The following is a 17,489-nucleotide window of genomic DNA, read 5'->3' as shown; positions in this document are numbered from 1 at the left end:
TACAAAAACCAGTCATCAGATATGGCTGCCCTAAGGAAGGGAGCATAACTGTGGGCAAAGCAGCTCCCTTAAGCCTAGGAGAGTGCTGGCAGAGGGACTAAGTTGTGAGCCCCCAGCAGATGACATCTGGAAGAGCGAGCACCTGGGTTCTGAGAGGTATTCTGGATGGTGCATTAGTGTCAACTACAGTGAATCCACCACAGTGCTCACTACATCTACCACACGGATAGATCTACCCACTAGATCTACTGCAGCATCTACTGCAGTGGCAACTCGTGGCTCTAATTACAACACAGCCTTCTAGAGGGGCTTGAGGTGTAAGACTGGGTGAGTCACCTAGAGGGCACAATCTCAGGCAGCACAGTCAGCCTCATGGGGTAGAAACCATGCCCTAGGAGATGGGTCAGCAGCATCCAAGGAGGTTAGAGACCAAGAGCTAGAAAACATGAACCTCATCACACATAGTCTAGACCACCTAATCATGTCAGCCCTGTTAAGAGCATCACTTCCCTCTTCCGTGTACTTTGGAGATACCAAAGCTTTCATGTGCTTCCTCTCACTTGTGCACTATGCTGGTAACAACGGTCTCATCTATGGTCATGCAGCACACACTTGGGGCAGAGTCAGGGCCAGAGCTTGTACCTCCTGGATCCCAACCCTGAGCCCTTCTACCACTCACATCCCCATTCCAACCCAGGGCCCAGCCAGAGCTCCTCCTCTGGTTGCAAGATTGTGGCCTATAAAGCCCAGATGATGACCCTGCTTCCTCAGCCTTGCCAGCTTCTCAGCAAAGGCCCAGAGTCTTGGATAGATGGGCAGATGGATGAACAGATGAACAGATAGATGGCTGAATGGACAAACAGGTGGATGGATAAATGGATGGATATGCAGATGGGTATACAAATGGGATGGTTGAATGAATAGATGGATGGAAAGAAGGAAGTAAGTTAGGGAAGGAAGGGAGGGAAGGAGGAAGGAGAGGCAAAAGGATGGCTTGATGGGTGGTTCCGTGGGCAAACACGGGCAGACCGATAGACAGAAAAATGGACAGATGGATAGATGGATGAATAGAGTGAGACTGTGACCAGAAGATCCACTGAGCCAACACACAGAACCCTGAAATATGTTTGCTGTTTTAAGCCACAAAGTTTTGAGAATGTTTGTTACACAGCAACAACTAACATGTGAAGTAGTGTAACTCATTCAAAGTCACACAAGGAGCTGAAGGGAGGGAGTCTATCCCCTTACCCACCACACTCTGTGTATAGTTCATGCAAAGCTGTTCAAAATCTTCTTCCAATCTGTGGTCCCCCACTGACCATCCACGCTGGGGTCAGGTCCATGCTGCCAAGATGACACTAAAAGTATTCAATATATAAGTCTTCAGCATGGTGAAATGGAACAAGATCCTGGAGATCCCCTCATATTCCTGAACGAAGCCCTTAGTGCTTGCATCATGGGAAGGTCTGGGGGTCTTTGGGATAGCAGTTACTTACCAACTGGTATGGGATAGTTTAATATATAAACCACCAGCTCAACTATACAGGTATGTACCAGCAGATCATCAGCCCTGTTTATAACAATATTTAACCTCCTGCTTCATTGAAGAGCCCATAGGTTTGTTCCTTCTTAAAACAGATCTGCACAACTTCCAGATTTCCCTTAACACAGCCCACCCTATAGCCACAATCCCACACAGGTCACAGGTCCTTGCTTGAACAGCACACACACACACACACACACACACAAAAAAAAAAAAAAAAAAAAAAAAAAAACCAAGACTATTCTTGGATAATTTATTCAGAATTTTCATATAAACAGGTAATTATCCCATATTTTACATGCAGAGCAATTTCAATATTCAAAAAAAAAGGCATATTCTGTACACAGCGCTACTTGGCTCTTGTAGGAAAACATTGAAAAAATAATTGAGCTCTTGGTGGGTTTTGTGTTTCTGAGTTGTTTTTCACATATGCCGAGGCACATTTGATCCTGTGCAGCTGACAACAGATGGAAGTGTCTGCTGCTGACATGCGGGGCCAAGACCGCCCCCAGGCACACAAAGTAGAAAGATTAAACAAGTCATTCCCGAATGTGTGCATAGACACACACTCATCTTGGAACTTGTTCCTTCTTTCCAAAGGAGACCAAGAGCCTCAGATTCACAATCTGGTTTCTAGTAAGGACTTTTAGGGCCCACATCCAAATAAGAATTTGGCTGAAGGTTGTTTCTGGACCCTGACTGGTATGAGGTGACCATGAGCTCAAAAAGTCAATGTTTCCCTCTGCTTCTGGGGGGACCCCTAAGGAAACATTCACCTTTAATTGTAGCCCCTGAAAGTCCATCACATTCTTTCAAACAAATGCACAAATTAGCATTTGTTCTTTCCATCTCAGCTTCACCTTCGGTGTAAATCAAAATTCTAAAGAACATTCTGGAAGGCTTTCTAAATGGACACCATTCTACGTGCACCATTTATATACAATCAGCATTTCCCTGTTCCCTACCCCCCAACAAAACCGTAATTTCTGAAGAGCCTGAGGTGTCAAGGACTCACCAAGTGGTATCCAAAAGACATTTAACACCAAACTTTCACCCACCACGAAGTAGAAGAATGATTGTCCCTGGGACTACAGCACATCCATCACCTACCCAGATGGCTAGCATGGGCCATGCTCTGATGGCAATGCTGCCCATTGACCACTATTTTCACAGCTACAAATGAACACCTCCCAACCCAACAAGCACATTATGGCAGATTGTCCGCTCTGGTGGGAGATAGTGGAAGAATTGTCCATTGACTGGCAGCAGTCTCCAATGATCACAGGATTGTATGTGCAGACCCTTGCATCAGTTCCCACACTTCCTCCATTGTGCTCAATATCTCTCCAAGAGAACCAGCAGCAATTCTCCCAACTAGCTTGAAATAACAGGAAAGCACCAAGGATAGCTCCCAGAATACAAACATTTCCAGAAGTGTGCTTGACATCACTGGTCCTGGGAGAAAGTAATGTGCTTGCTATTCTCCTCTCGGAAGAAGAAACTACTATGTGGATTAGGCCACATTAATGAAAAAGGTTTTAATAATAATGAGACATCTTTAAAAGCAAACAGCAAAAAGTGTCAACCTAAGCTGGCTTTGTTGCTTTTTTTTTTTTTAATAGCCAATCACTGCAAGCCCCCCCAGTATAGACCATCACTATAAAGCCCCTCCCAGGGCAACCATGACTTCCTAGGACCAAAGTTGTTAAAGCCAACATTATGTGATGAAAAAGGCTTGTGACCCAATGGCTGCTTGCTCTTCTCACTGCAGTAGCAGAGGCAACTAAAGGAAATAGGTGAAATCCCATTTGTGCAGGTGGGCCCATCACTCTACTGTATCTTTCCAGGGTAAGCACAGAAGGGTGAGACAATTGGGGGGGGGGGGGCAGCGTCTGAAAGTATAAGGGCAGTGAGGTTTGGCAAGTACAGCCCTGCTGGCCCTTCCCAGACTTACAAATGGGTTTTTTTCAAAGCCCCGTAAGTTCAAACAGTATCAGCCAGAGGTCAAGCAAACACAGGGGTCCGGGGTTTTGTTGCTTAAAAAAAAAAAAACAAAAAAAAACAAAAAAAAACCACTCAGCATGCTGGTGGGTTCTGGATTGGAAGTTCTCAACATTCCCCCTCTCCACTTAGAAAACAGAAATGCTACATCAGGTGTTTGCATGTGAGGTCCCCACAAGTGCGATTTGTCCCACTCCCATTAAAGGAGTAGGAACAAGCCACGGAGAGCCAGGGCACCTCGGTGCTCAGTTCACGGGGAGGCAGTGGGACAGTGGGTGTGCTGGCTTTGCCCTAAAGCCTCTCTTTGCCCCAGCAGGAGATGGAGTATCCTCTCCTAGCCAAAGGCAGGTAGCTCAGGCCTCGGTACCCCACAAATCAGATCTATCACAATGGCCTGAAATTTAGTTCATGTTTGGGAGCATGGTGTCGATGGATGGTGGACCAAAACAAAGTGGAGGAGGGATTGAATTCAGAGAAGATTATCAGCCAGAAAAAGGATCTATGCTCACACGAAAGCCACACTTTATCCCAACTCCCTCCCTCAAAATTCTTACTGGTCCCTGGCATTTGGGATCAGCTGATACAGATTTTCCCTGACTCAGATTGGATCCAGGCAGAATTCTGAAGTCTCAAAGATGTCCATTATTGAACCACATCCTAATGATACACTGAGGTAGACTGTGCTGGAAAAAAAAAAAATCATTACCCCACATTCACCTGTTTATTTTTGATAAAAATTTACATGCACTCCATTTTTTATGAAAGTGATTTTTACAGTGATTTTTATATATTAAAATAAATAATTTTCCCCTAATATAAGAAAACCTTTCTGAATTAGAAAAATGTGAAAATTGTTGCTAGTGTGGTATACGGCCACTACAAATTTACTATGAAAAGAACAAAATACCTAGATCTATGTGTTCTTAATTTACGTAGACCCTCTTATATGTACAAAATAAATTTGGCAAAAATAATTTCTGTACTCTTGTTCCTTGTACCCAATCACTGAGGCTCTCCAGAAGTATTTCATGTGCTATAATTTCTCAAATCATATAAATAAGATAGTAATAGGCAATTGGGATTTGTCTACCTGTGTTCTTAATCAAGAATTTGAGAAGGTTCAGAGGTTGCCATTGTCTCTAACCTATTCTGAAGCCCACAACTTTTAAGAGAAGAGGAGAAGGAAGCAGTCAAAAACTCATGAGAAAATGCTCTCAGGGATAACACGTGGGTGATGATTTTGATGAACCAAAGTAATGGGTTCACCGTGTTCTTTATTTGAGCAGCTGTGATTCTTTCCCCAAAGGGAAGTAACTGGATTCACGCCCATCCAGAAGTTCTTGGTGGCGTGAAGGTCCTTAGCAGTTTCTCTTCCAGACTCTATTCTCTTGGGGACTGCAACGTCATAAGCACCTGAGAGTTCTGCTCAGGCCCCACACCTGGCCCAACTGAGGTCACTGGGCACAGAGCAGCTTCTGGGAGGTCAACTCTGAGGACAGGTGGATGCCCTGAGGGTGGAGGGGACCAACAGGTGCATCTCGCTTCATACTGTTTAGTGTTCTCAAAGTCCATCTGGGCTGTCGCACTTTGGGGTTTAGTTTTGCTGTGGTATGTGCACACCCAGTTGAGGAAGCATGCGAGGTACACATAAGGAACCAAAAGATCCAAGAGCCACAAGTGTGTCTGAAGGCAGGACTCAGCTCCAGGTGGCTATCAGCTTTCCCAAGCAGAAACCAAACCCAATTGCCCACACCCTCAGCGTGGCCTCATCATGTCCAAAAGGGTCAGCAGCTAATGTGGCTTTATTCCCAGAAAAGTGGATGCCTTTAAGACCAAACAAATCCGCCACTGGTGCCTCGCTCCCTCTCTGCACACAGGCAGACCACCCACAAACCCTCCCCCCCATCCCGGGAAACAGTTAATAACTTATGAGGCTGACATTGGAGAGTTTTAAAAAAATTAAATATGTTACAAATATATTCTCAAAATCCTTAATCAACTCAGTTCTTTTTTTTTCTTCTTTTTTTCTTTTTTCTGTCCTAGCTTTGTTTGGTCTTGAAAAGATCCACTATCACTCCAAATGACTCCCTTGGCTCCTGGAAAACATTTTTCACCAAAGTTAAGGGAGAAGACACTCCTGAGACTAGGCTTGGGGCAGAAGAATCTGTGGAGGGCACAGTCTCCCAGTAAATAAGGAAGGAAGGAGATGGGAGGATCAGGAGCTCCAGAAGACAGAACCTTCACGAGCCGACCCCCAAAGTGTCAACGGGGCATGAACGCTTTGCACGCACGCACGGGCACAAACGTGCACACACACACGCCAGCCATGTCTAGCCTGGACATACACACACACGCGCACGCGGACACACGCCGGAACTGCAGATCCTTATCAGAAGTACAAAAGCAGCAGCTATTGGTCAATTTGAGGAACTGATTTTGTGAAGAAAAAAAAAAAATCCTTCAGCCTGGATGAGGAAAAAACACCTTCCTGAAGCCCACTCTGGAAAGCCTGAAATTCTACTGGAACAGGGTTGGCTTTTTTTTTTTTTCCTTTCTTTCAAACTTTTGTTCCACAAACAAGTTTCATGTTTTATACTGTAGCTCAGATGCCAGGAGAAAAAAAAAGAAAAAAAAAAAAGATTTGTAAAAACAGGTGCTTGCTCTCAATGTACTAGAAAAAATAGTAACATCCTGGCTTAAAACCACAGTTGCCTACAAAGGACAGCAGCCGAGGAAACCCCTTCTCTAGGGTCACAGTTCAATTCTCTGACAGCTCGTCAAATTGGCAATCAAACACATTTTTAAGTCACAGATGAACAGCAATGGATAGTTATGATCTCTGAGCTCCGTCGGACACTGGCAGATTCAAAGGAGAATCCTGAGTTTTCTGGAGACCTTCAAACCCGAGGAAAGTGAAGATGGGAACCCCTCCCCCAAAACAGGCGCTGTTAGGAAGGATTCGACCTCGGCAGAGTCAGAATCCGTCCGTTTTTCTTGCCCCCATTCATGTGGGTATAGGGGATGTGCTCCTCGTAGTTCCTCTTTAGGCCCAGGGAGGACCCTCCATCCCGGCCCCCGGCCTCCTCCCTCTGAGAGTGGGAGGCCCGATCCAGGGGGACGCTCTCCATGTCCTCAAACTCCATCTCCAGCTCCTCGCTCTCAGGCGCCTTGTTCTCCTCGCTGTGGAAGAAGGAAACTTCCGGAAAGCTGGGGTGCAGGTCGTCCTTGAGCAGGTCGACGATCTCTAGGAAGGTGGGCCGCATCTTGGGATTGAATTGCCAACACATACGCATCAGGTCGGTGCTGCGGGACAGAGGGACAGTCAGGAACACGTCCGGCGGCATCCGGCCGAGCAGTCTCCACCCCAACCCCCTCCCACGACAACAAGTGCCAACATCAGCGCAGGCCATGGCCAAGACAGAAACGAGATTTCTACCAGTACTTAGAAGAGAACGGTTTGGGAAAGAGAGCCGACGGGGCTGCCTCACTCCCCAGCCAGATCAAGAAGCCCACCCCTCGACGCACCTGCCTGCTGGCCAAGGTTGATCATTTTCTACATTCCTGATTTTTTCTTTCTCCCATTTGGTGCATTTCATAAAGCTGAATTCCTGCCGGGGCTTCCTGAAAGGCTTCCCTGTGCCAAGGAGCAATCTTTCTAGGGTCAAAGATCCTTCAGGGTTGAGATGCTTGCCTGATGGGGCAGCTGAGGGGACTGAACCGAGAGGGCCCAGCTCTGAGCAGCCGTCCTGCAGGCTTGGTGCCGGCGCTGTCCAGGGTGCTAGCAGGGGTGTACAAGCCGACTCAGCCAAGCACGCACAGTGCAGGTGCTGAGGGTCTGGGGTTTCTATTTTACCTCTCCCCGTCCCCAGATGACCTGATCTGGTCCTCTGCAGTGTCTCTGTAAACAAAGTTCTACTGAGTGTTCTGCAGTTCCTCGAGTACAGATCCTTAACCTCTATGGTTAGGTTTTTTCCCAGTTATCTTATAGTGAAAAGAAGGGCCATCTGTACCAGTGTTCATAGCCAGTGTTCATAGCAGCAATGGCCACAGTCACCAAACTGTGGAAAGAGCCAAGATGCCCTTCAACGGATGAATGGATAAGGAAGATGGGGTCCATATACACTATGGAGTATTATGCCTCCATCAGAAAGGATGAATACCCAACTTTTGTAGCAACATGGACGGGACTGGAAGAGATTATGCTAAGTGAAATCAGTCAAGCAGAGAGAGTCAATTATCATATGGTTTCACTTGCTTGTGGACCATAAGAGAGAACACTGAGGACATAGGGAGATGGAGAGAAGTGAGTTGCGGGAAATCGGAGTGGGAGATGAACCATGAGAGACTGTGGACTCTGAGACGCAAACAGGGCTTTGGAGGGGCGGGGCGTGGGAGGTTGGGGGAACCAGGTGTTGGGTATTAAGGAGGGCACGGATTGCATGGAGCACTGGGTGTGGTGCATAAACAATGAATCTTGGAACACCGAAAAAATAAAATTACATTAAAAAATAAAATAAAATCAAGTTCTACTGGCACACAGACATACCTCCTCATTTACGCACCATTCACGGCTGCCTTCTGTCTACCTGACAGAGTTGAGTAGCTGCAACAGGGAGCCACAGGGCCCACAAAGCTCCAAATATTTACAGTACTTTCTAGAAAGCGTGTGGACCTCTGCCCTAGGGCCTACCTAATCTCCCTGGTCCTGGAACGATGCAGCCAGCTACTAAGGACCAGGAAAGGACTCTCATGAAACTACATTCAGAAATTCTTTGCTCAGAGTTTCGAAATAACTCTGCTTTGTACTCTTTTTCACATAAGGTCCCTTCCAACTGGGTTTTCTAAATTAACAGTCTTATTCTTTGGGGGTTGAAACCTCAGAATGGCCTTTCCCCCTAGATTTTCCAGGAGGGCAAACTTTTTTCTTAAGAAACACTGATAATGGACTTCATATGTAAACCGTCTCATAGTAGAGAGGAAACACCCCAAAACACAGGGAAAATACAGTCTGCACACAACTCTCCTTCAGATCTAACCTCTTGCCTTTTCTATCTGAAGACATCTGGAAATTAATACACACACACACACACTTTATACTTAATATTTTAACATAGGCTTATCTACTGAGTTATAAAATATTTTTATAGGCATCATCTCAAATTTCCATTGCTACTGTCATTTCATTTTTTAATTTATCTTTAAGTTTCTTTTAAAGATTTTATTTATTGAGAGAGAGCATGAGCAGGGGGAGTGGCAGAGGGACAGGAGAAGCAGGTTCCGTGCTCAGCAGGGAGCCCGATGTGAGGCTCGATCCCAGGACCCCAGGATCACAACCTGAGTCGAAGGCAGACACTTAACTGACTGAGCCACCCAGGTGCCCCCCTTTTTTTTCTATGACCAAAATACAACAAAAATTGGGGGAGCGGGGAAATAAGTAACACATATCCCTGACCAAAAATAATTTTAATGTTTCTGCTTCTGATTTCTTTTTTTCCCCAATTCTGTTGCGATATAACAGACATGTCTGATTGTATTCACTCCCTGACAAAATGTTAAGTATATAAAGGACAGAGAGTTAAACATAAACATCCCACCCGAGCTACCCAATTTCCTTCTCCCATGGTAACCATGGTAACCAATGCTGTGCGGTTTCTCTACAACCTTCCACAGACACAATATGCAAAAAAGCATTTGTGCAAAGATATGGCATGCAAACACAAACGTGTGTATAGGTATGATGTGCAAAAAAGTGTCCATGCGAAGACACAACATGCAAACATGAACACACATGTAGACATACGACACACAAACCAAAGGGCAACGCCTTTTTGATGAAGAGCCCACATAGCACCCAGTCTTTCTACACTTACACTCTCTCTGGACAATTGTCGGGTTGGTCCAGATACCCTCCATCCATGACAAATTTCAACACCTGTTCATTTGACAGGCCTTGGTAAGGCTGTTCTGCCAAGCTGGTGATTTCCCAGAGGACCACGCCAAAGGACCTGCCAACGACAGTTCAAAGTAGTAACAAAGAAGCCATTAAAACAGACGCACACGCACGCACGCACGCACCCCTCCTTGGTTTTTGAGAACATGGTTGGCTGGTTAATTAAACAATTCATGCTGCATTCAGAAAAGCCTAGATTAGTCTCAACTGAACATAAGTGGCCAGACAAGGGTCCTTCCAACATGACATCCCCTCTGCTTTCTTGATCAAGGGGCTGTGAGGAAGGCAGGTTTTAACTGGCTCCCCTCTTGCCAGTCGCACTAATGCAACACCCTGGGATCCAAGCCCAGCACTGTGTCCACCAATCCATCCACCACTCACCACATGTCAGAAGAAGTGGTAAAGACCCCGTCCTTCAGGGATTCCGGTGCCATCCACCGCACAGGGAGCAGACCCTTGCCTCCTTTCCGGTAGTAATCCGTTTCATAGATGTCTCTGGTCATCCCAAAGTCTGACAACAAAGGGGTCACGTGGTCTTAACCTTCAGCCTACAGTCCAGATGTCTCCTTCTTGCCCCGCACCTGGTAGAGCCCTCAGATGGGCTTACCTGCCCCAGGTGTGTGCTCACCTGGGTGGTAGCCAAATCCCATGAGGATAGTCTGAGAGTACTCATGGGGATGTGGAGGGAAAGGATAGGCCACCATGTAAAGGGAAGGAAAAGAAAGCACCAAGTGGCCAAGAAGCAATGTTTCAGCCCACAGCTTGGGGACCCCATTCTCAGCAACACTTCCTTCCCACCCACGACCTTACACGCATCCCAAACCAAAGCATGGCGTCTCCGCAGCCAACCTGATCTTCTCCACTAGGTACGGCCCCACCACTACCCTGCTGCCCAGCACAAGACCTAGGGTCGAGCCCCCTTTTGACCACGCCCCTTTCCCCATACCCACATCTAAAACATCGGCATGTTCTGCCCATTCTTCTTCCACATCCGCTCTAACCCAGCTCTTCCTCCCCGTCACTCCGGCCCCACAGCCACCTCTTACCTGCAGGACCTTCCCTACACCCTGACCCTGACAGCCCAATGCCCAAGAGAAGCTCCATAAATAGGGTCATATTATTTCTTGCTTCCCATGGCTAACGGAGGATAAGGTCTCTTGGGATTATAAATAGGATGATATTCTGGCTTCCCTTGTTGTTAATGTCATTTGGGTTCATAAGTAGAATCACGTTACTTCTGCTTCCCACTGGCTCCTTAGGGTAATGGCTCGATGACTCCCTGATTAATAAAGCCCTTCCAGGTCTGGCTCCTGCCTCTCTCCCTAACCTCCCATCTCATGTTGCTCTGCTCCCCTGCCTGTTCCTTCTAATACACCACACCAGCCATGCTTCCAGCGTAAGGCCTTTGTATCTGCTGGAAAGCCCCCTGGGAGGCTGTCATTCATTCAGGTCAACTAATCCCACAAGATTTGGCCAAAAGCCTGCCTCCCTACAGAGAGAAGCCTCTCTCCTCTCTACCATGGACTCTTTATTTCCTTCAGACCTCTTATGCCCAGTCTTCCTTCTCTTGTTTATACAAGCACTATTTTACTGTTCATTTCTGAACAGCCCCGTCCAGTCGAACTTTCCATGATGACGAATGCCGTCTAGGCTCACTCTGCCCAATATGGCAGCCACCAGGCTCAAGGTGGCGACCGCTCACTTGCAATGTGGCCAGCGCAGCCCAAGGAATACATTTTTAATTTCAGTTAATTTAAGCTGACTTGGCTGTACATGGCCACATGGGGCGGGTGTTGTGTGAGGGCAGAAAAACCGTGGTGACTCACCGATCATCAGTCCCATCTATTGGCTCCCAGTGTGGTGGCTTCCACCAATGGGGAACACCAGTATTATCCAGAGCAGGAAATGAGCCAAGTTCATGAGCAAGTGCAATTAAATTATAGACCGAGGTCCAGGCCCTCTTTGTACTATTGGAAAAGACTGACCTGCTCAGGACAGACATCTCCTGCAATCAGACTGGGCCTGGGCCACACACTTCCAACTAGAAGGCCAGACGCACCTCCAATTTTGACGGTGAAATCGTGGGCCACCATGCAGTTCCGGGCTGCAAGATCCCGGTGCACGAACTTCTTGGCATTCAGGTAGGCCATCCCGTCGGCGATCTCCGCTGCCATCTGAATCATCTCTTGCAGGGTAGGGGGAGGGCGGCCGGGGTTATTCTAAAATCGAAACAAGGGGTCGGGTTCAGGAACCCGGCCTCCTGTGGCCACGAGCGGGCACCCTGCCGGGTCCCCAGAGCCCGCTCACCTCAGCCTCCGGCCGCAGGGAGCGGAGGTAGCTCTTGAGGTCTCCGTGGGCCATCAGCTCCATCACCACCAGCGTCGGCTGGCCTTTGGACACCACCCCCAGGAGGCGGACCTGCGGAGCAAAGATCTTGGGTAAGGGTCCCGGGGAAGGTTGCCATCACCAAGGTCTCCCCGTATGACATCGGCATCACACACAGCACCCTGCGTGGGGATCCCGGCTCTGTCTGGCTCCAATGCCAGGGTCAGGGCCTTGCGGGGGCAGAGGCACCAGGGGAGGGAGGGAGAATTCAAGACTCTCAGTCTCGCGTGGTGGGGAGCACAGAGACATGCCCAATACAGCAACACTCCAAGGCAGACCCTGGGAGATAGCCTCGGGGGAGCAAATCAGGCAAATCAGGCTTTGCACTTGCTGTTCTCTCCCGGGTCCATATGGCCCAGTCCCTCCGTCCTTAGCACACCTTCCCCACTCCCAAATGCCCAGCCCCCTGATTCTGCTCTCTTGCTCCAACCCGCCAGAGCACTGGCTCCTAATGACCTCCAGGAGGAACTTATTGGGCTTAGGATCTGTCTCCATGGCTGTCCTGGACTCTCTCCCCAAGGACAGGAATCTGCCGCATCCAGGAGACAAGACAGGCTCAGCACAGAGCAGATCCCCTCAGCTATGCATGGCAAGGAAGAAAGGACACAAGGCTCAATGAGAAGCTGTGGGGCCACGAAGGAACAGCAGAGCAGGGAGAGTCTGTGCTGGCTCGAGTGGGGGCAGGGATGGGGTGAACCATCCATGGTGTTTCAGAGTCACAAAGGCACCAGGAAGAGGGAAGAGACAGAAGTTTCTGGAAAACAAGTTTCTGGACAGAAGTTTCTGGAAGTTTCTGGAAAGCAAGGTGGAAGAGGGTGGGGTTTGCGAAGGGAGGAGGGAGGGAGCCTCCTCCACACCTTTACGGTGCTTAGCGGAGCAGGGGACAGGCAGGGGTCCACACCCAGAGTCCTCCCGCTCTGGTCAGGAGGAGGAGGAAGGGGAACCGGGGAGTAGGTGCAAAAGGACGTCTCTGTCTGCTTCTGGGCAAACGTGGGACTCACCACGTGATGACAGGTGAAGCCCTTCATGACGGAGGCCTCGTTGAGAAACTCGATCCTCTCCCGCAGACTGGCCGACTCGTTGACCGTCTTCACCGCCACGCGGGTCTCCGCCTCGCCCTTGACGATGTCCCTGGCGTTGCCCTCGTACACCATGCCGAAGGAGCCCTGCCCCAGCTCCCGCAGGAGAGTGATCTTCTCCCGAGGCACCTCCCACTCGTCCGGCACATACACAGAACATGGGAACACTACTCCTCATTGATCTACACGGTGTCCTCGGCAGACCCCCGGGGAGCCCCCAGCCGCCTCCCGCTGGAACTGCCCCCCACCCCGCCAGGGGAATGTTCATGAAGGGACTTCTGTGGTCCAGGCCTTGTACCAAGCAGGCACTGGGCGCAGAGCCAAGAACAGGACAGGCGTGGGCCCCTGCCCTTCCTGGAGGGGGCAGCGGAGGCTTGGGATGGAGCCACCATCAGTCCAGGGAAGACCTGCTAGTAAGACCTGAGCTGGGCCGAGCTGGGCCCGCCTCCTCCTCGTCTTTTCAGTTTGAGCTAAGAGCCCTGCCGCCCCACAACTCTACTTCCCATCTGAGGCTGTTTTTTCTGCCAAGTGCCAAGGGGATGGGAGACCACCCAGCCTGCCAACCGCTGGCCATACCAGTGAGCCCATCCAGGGCCAGTGGATCGGCAGGCAGGCTGCGGCCGTGCAGAGGAGCCCCGGCGAGATCAATACATCTGTCCAGCCTAGCAGATCCCAGCTGGCGGACCCACCGGACTGCGAGCTAACAAACACTGGCTGTTGCAAGCCACTAACTCTGGGGTGGTTTGTTATGCAGCAAACGATTTGCAGACAAATGCACAGAGGCCTCATAAGAAAAGCCAAAAAGGTACCAGCCTTCCCCCAAAGCGGGGATAAATTGTGTCCCTCCCCAGAATTTATGTTGACGTCCTAGCCCTGGTACCGCAGAATGTAACTGTATTTAAAGACAGGGCCATTCCGGAGGCAATTCAAGTTCAAATGAAGTCAGTGGGGAGGGTCTAATCCCATGTGGCTGGAGTCCTCGGAAGAAGAGGACATTCAGACCCAGACATGCACACAGGGCCGAGGAGGGAGGCTTCAGCAGAAACCAATCCCGCTGACACCTTGATCTCAGACTCCCAGCTTCCAGAAACGCAAGAAACTAAAATTCTGTTTCTGAAGCCATCCATCCGGTCCCTGGTGTTTGTTCCGGGAGCCCCAGCAACCGATACAGTCACCAGGGCCCCAGGCAAGGACACTGGAGGAGATGAGCACACACACATGATCCGTGGGGGTATCCTGTCCGCCAGCGCTCTGAGCCTGGGTCTTTCCCTGGGAGCGCCCCTTGGCCCAGGCCTTCCCAGCCTTAGAGACCCTTGAGTTCCAGTTTCCAGCTTTCATGGGCCACCCTTGTGGCCTCGGCCATGGCTGCGTTCCCAGAAGGAAGCGGGGCAGTTGGGTGGAGAGGCAGCCCTGTGCAGCCTTCCCGGCCTCACCCCTCCCGTGGGGTCTGACGGCAGCCCTGAGGCTGAGCTTTCCCACCTCTGATGTGCAGTAACAATGCCATCCCCAAGCCAGGAGAGGAAGCTCCTCCATCTGCGGTCACTCCCCCTGCTCCTGGCCCCTGCACACGTCCCCACCCAGCATGATACCCTCTTCCAGTTTCCCTACTCTGACGTTTTAGCATCTGGGGCCTCGATGACCCTGGAGGGACTGACCCCCTAAGGGTGGCCAATCCCTACAGACCCTAAATGACTGGCCTGTGACAGTACCTTCTACCCGCAAAACCACCATCCAGAGCCCAAACCCTCACCCTCTTCTCTAGATGCTTCGATCACCCCAGGGCCAGCCTCCACACCCCAGAACCCACTCAAATCATTCAAAATAGCAAGTCCTTGGTCTTGCCCTGCCCTGCCTTGCCTTGCTAAGCACACCACAATAAACATTCTTATCTTCCTTCTCCCACACCCCCTCAGCAGACCTGATGAGAACACATCCTGGGCATCCTTACAAACATCCCCCCCAGGATCCCCCGGCCACAGCGTTCACGCCTCCAAAGTCACTTTATGATTCCTGCTGCGTGAAGTCCTTTAGAAACTCGCAATGCGGCAGACGCTTTCTCCTCGGAAGGAGAGCGTCATCTGCAGGGGCCGCCCAGCATGCTTCGGTACAATCCAGGGAAATCCAGGTGTCAGTCCGACACTCGGGTGCTGGCATCAGCGTCCCACCCGCGTTCAGCCCCTGCCAGCAGCGGATGCGTCCCCCGTGCCCACACAGCCGCCTGCGCACCCCACCTCACCCTTCGTTCTTGTCTTCCCTGCCTCTTACCCCGTGTCTCATTTTGGCTCCTGACCCCCACCTGCCAACCTGGACAGCAAGTCCGTGCACGGCCCTCTGGCTCTGACCCTCCGCGCAGTCTCTGGCACAGGTATCCCGGGTTCCACTCCCTACTCCCCCAACAGCTGGGACACCTGACTCTCTGTCAGCCTCCCAGCCGAGCCCCTGGGGTGAGCCCAGCTAGATCAGCCTAGCCAAACAGGTGCCAGACAGCGGGTGCCTGGCTGCTCTCGGTAATACGGTCTCGCAGCAAGAGGCAGGTCTGTGAGCTCATGTGAGTGAGAGGTCTCAGCTCAGTCTCCCTGGGTGCCGACCCCTGACCTGCACTTGACACTCATAGCCAGGGACCCCAAAAGGCAGGACTCTGGCCACCCAAAGGTACGAGGATGGTACTCACCATCACTGGCACTGAGGTACTCAGGGTTTGAAGATGCATACAGCGGTCCCAGCGGCCCATCCGGCTGCCTGGAAGAGAAGAAGGAAAATATTCTAGCTTGATATCCTCAAGGGGCTCTGGGTCACTCGAAGCGGGGTTTAGCTCCCCAAGGCCAATGACAGCCCTTAGCAACAGCATCCCTGTGACCCTGGATATGGTCTGGGGTGTCGTACAAGCCCATCAGATGGCTACTTAAATATGCATGAACATGGGATCATGAACCGTAATTTACAGTTGTCCTTACTAACACCTGAAAGACACTCGCCCTTTGCTGTTCTCATTCCAGCTCAGCAGAAACAATAGCTAAGTTTTCGGGAAACTGGAGAGCGGGCTATTAATATAATCATCCTCCAAAAATTAAAAGATACAGGCTGACATTTACATAAAATGATACTAAAAGTTGGGGCGCCTTCTCTAGATGGGATGGAGCCCTGCATTGGGCTCCACACTCAGCAGGGAGTCTGCCTGAGATTCTCTGTCTCCCCTGACCCTCCTCCTGCTCTTTCTCCCTCTCTTTCTTGCTCGTGCTCTCTAAAATAAGTAAATCTTTAAAAAAAAAAAAAAAAAAAAGTCATCTCCGTGATTTGAGAAAACATTCCTTCGGTATCTAAAAGTCACTACCTGACCAAGCCAAGTCACTTCTTTGATGATGAACCTCCACATCTTAGTTCATTTTTACCTTCCTCTTTAATGAAAACAAAGCATCAGTCAACAGGTTGGAGCCATGTTCCTGCATCCCTGGCAACCACAGGCTGCCTACAGAGACAAAGTTTCAGGGGTGGGGCGGGGGGAATCAACCAAAGCATTTGGTGACCATCAACCAGCGGGAGGGCATTTGTGATCATTTATGATTGAGCGTTGCGAACTGTATTACGATCTTTAGCTGTAAGTTGCAGGCCACGCCCATCCCTTACGTCAGTCAAACTGACAATAAACTGAGCTAGCGCTCCCTCTGTATCTAGGCACGCCTGCTTTCCTGGAGAGCCCGTCTAACCATTTACCCGCACACGGCCGTACCCACCTCTTCCGCAGGAACAGGTAAATACTTCCAATCACAACACTGAAGAGAAAGACAAAGATGAGGGGGCCGATGATGATTTTTGCAATATTCGATGGGACATCTACTGAAATAGAATAAGGCAAATGGTTCACATCAAAATGTGTTCCTATCGCAAATCACATCTACGCCTGTAATGACAAGCCACATGCTCCTGCCCCTTCTCTTGTTCCGAGCCTCTCCGCTGGTCACCTGAGCCCTTCTTTTCCAGCAGTCCCGAAACACTGGCTGGTTCCATGGGGCGGGAAGGCAGGCTCCGAGGCTCCGACCCCCAGACCACACCGCCCACCGCCAGTCCACACAGCTTCCCAGGCAGGCAACCCAGGCCATGGTCCAAGTCCCCACACTTGAAAGGCCTTGCTCCTTAACGCCCCACTGCCACTGTCTTGAAAGTCTTCATAATTTTTAGGGGCGCCTGGGTAGCTCAGTCATTTAAGCAACTGCCTTCAGTTCAGGTCATGATTCCAGGGTCCTGGGATCGAGCCCCGTATGCGGGAAGCCTGCTTCTCCCTCTCCCTCCGTCCTTCCCCCAACTCATGCTTGTGCTCTATTTCTCTCTCTCAAATAAATAAAATCTTTTAAAAAAAAATTCTTAATAATTTTTAAACAAAGGGCCCTACATTTTCATTCTGCAGTGGGCTCCGCAAATTAAACAGCCGATTTTCATCCGAACAACACCTCTCACAGACGAAAAATTCACCAGGAAGGGCCCTGTATGCTAACAGGTCCTCCCCTCTTCAATTTAGGGAAGAAATGCTATGGAG

General features: G+C 49.9%; 1 protein-coding gene across 4 annotated transcripts in view; it reads right to left on the bottom strand.

Annotated features, from left to right (window-relative positions):
* Window positions 1-1,782: 1,782 nt before the first annotated feature.
* Window positions 1,783-17,489, bottom strand: part of INSR (insulin receptor) — a 127,771-nt gene continuing 112,064 nt past the window's right edge. For 2 of the 4 annotated variants that reach the window (XM_059159853.1, XM_059159855.1), the window contains 8 exons: window positions 16,690-16,789; window positions 15,630-15,697; window positions 12,881-13,125; window positions 11,802-11,912; window positions 11,554-11,713; window positions 9,876-10,005; window positions 9,415-9,549; window positions 1,783-6,847 (listed from right to left, as the gene is read on the bottom strand). In XM_059159853.1, coding sequence (XP_059015836.1) covers window positions 6,493-6,847; window positions 9,415-9,549; window positions 9,876-10,005; window positions 11,554-11,713; window positions 11,802-11,912; window positions 12,881-13,125; window positions 15,630-15,697; window positions 16,690-16,789 — 1,304 coding nt within the window. In that variant the 3' untranslated portion in view covers window positions 1,783-6,492. Of the gene's footprint in view, window positions 6,848-9,414; window positions 9,550-9,875; window positions 10,006-11,553; window positions 11,714-11,801; window positions 11,913-12,880; window positions 13,126-15,629; window positions 15,698-16,689; window positions 16,793-17,489 lie in introns of all 4 variants that reach the window. The other 2 variants (XM_059159852.1, XM_059159854.1) reach the window with 1 other exon arrangement.

Source organism: Mustela lutreola, chromosome 2, assembly GCF_030435805.1.
Source record: "Mustela lutreola isolate mMusLut2 chromosome 2, mMusLut2.pri, whole genome shotgun sequence".
In the NCBI taxonomy this organism is placed as follows: Eukaryota; Metazoa; Chordata; class Mammalia; order Carnivora; family Mustelidae; genus Mustela; species Mustela lutreola.
The sequence above is the reverse complement of the archived record's forward strand: the minus strand, read 5'-3'. Positions and strand labels throughout refer to the sequence as shown.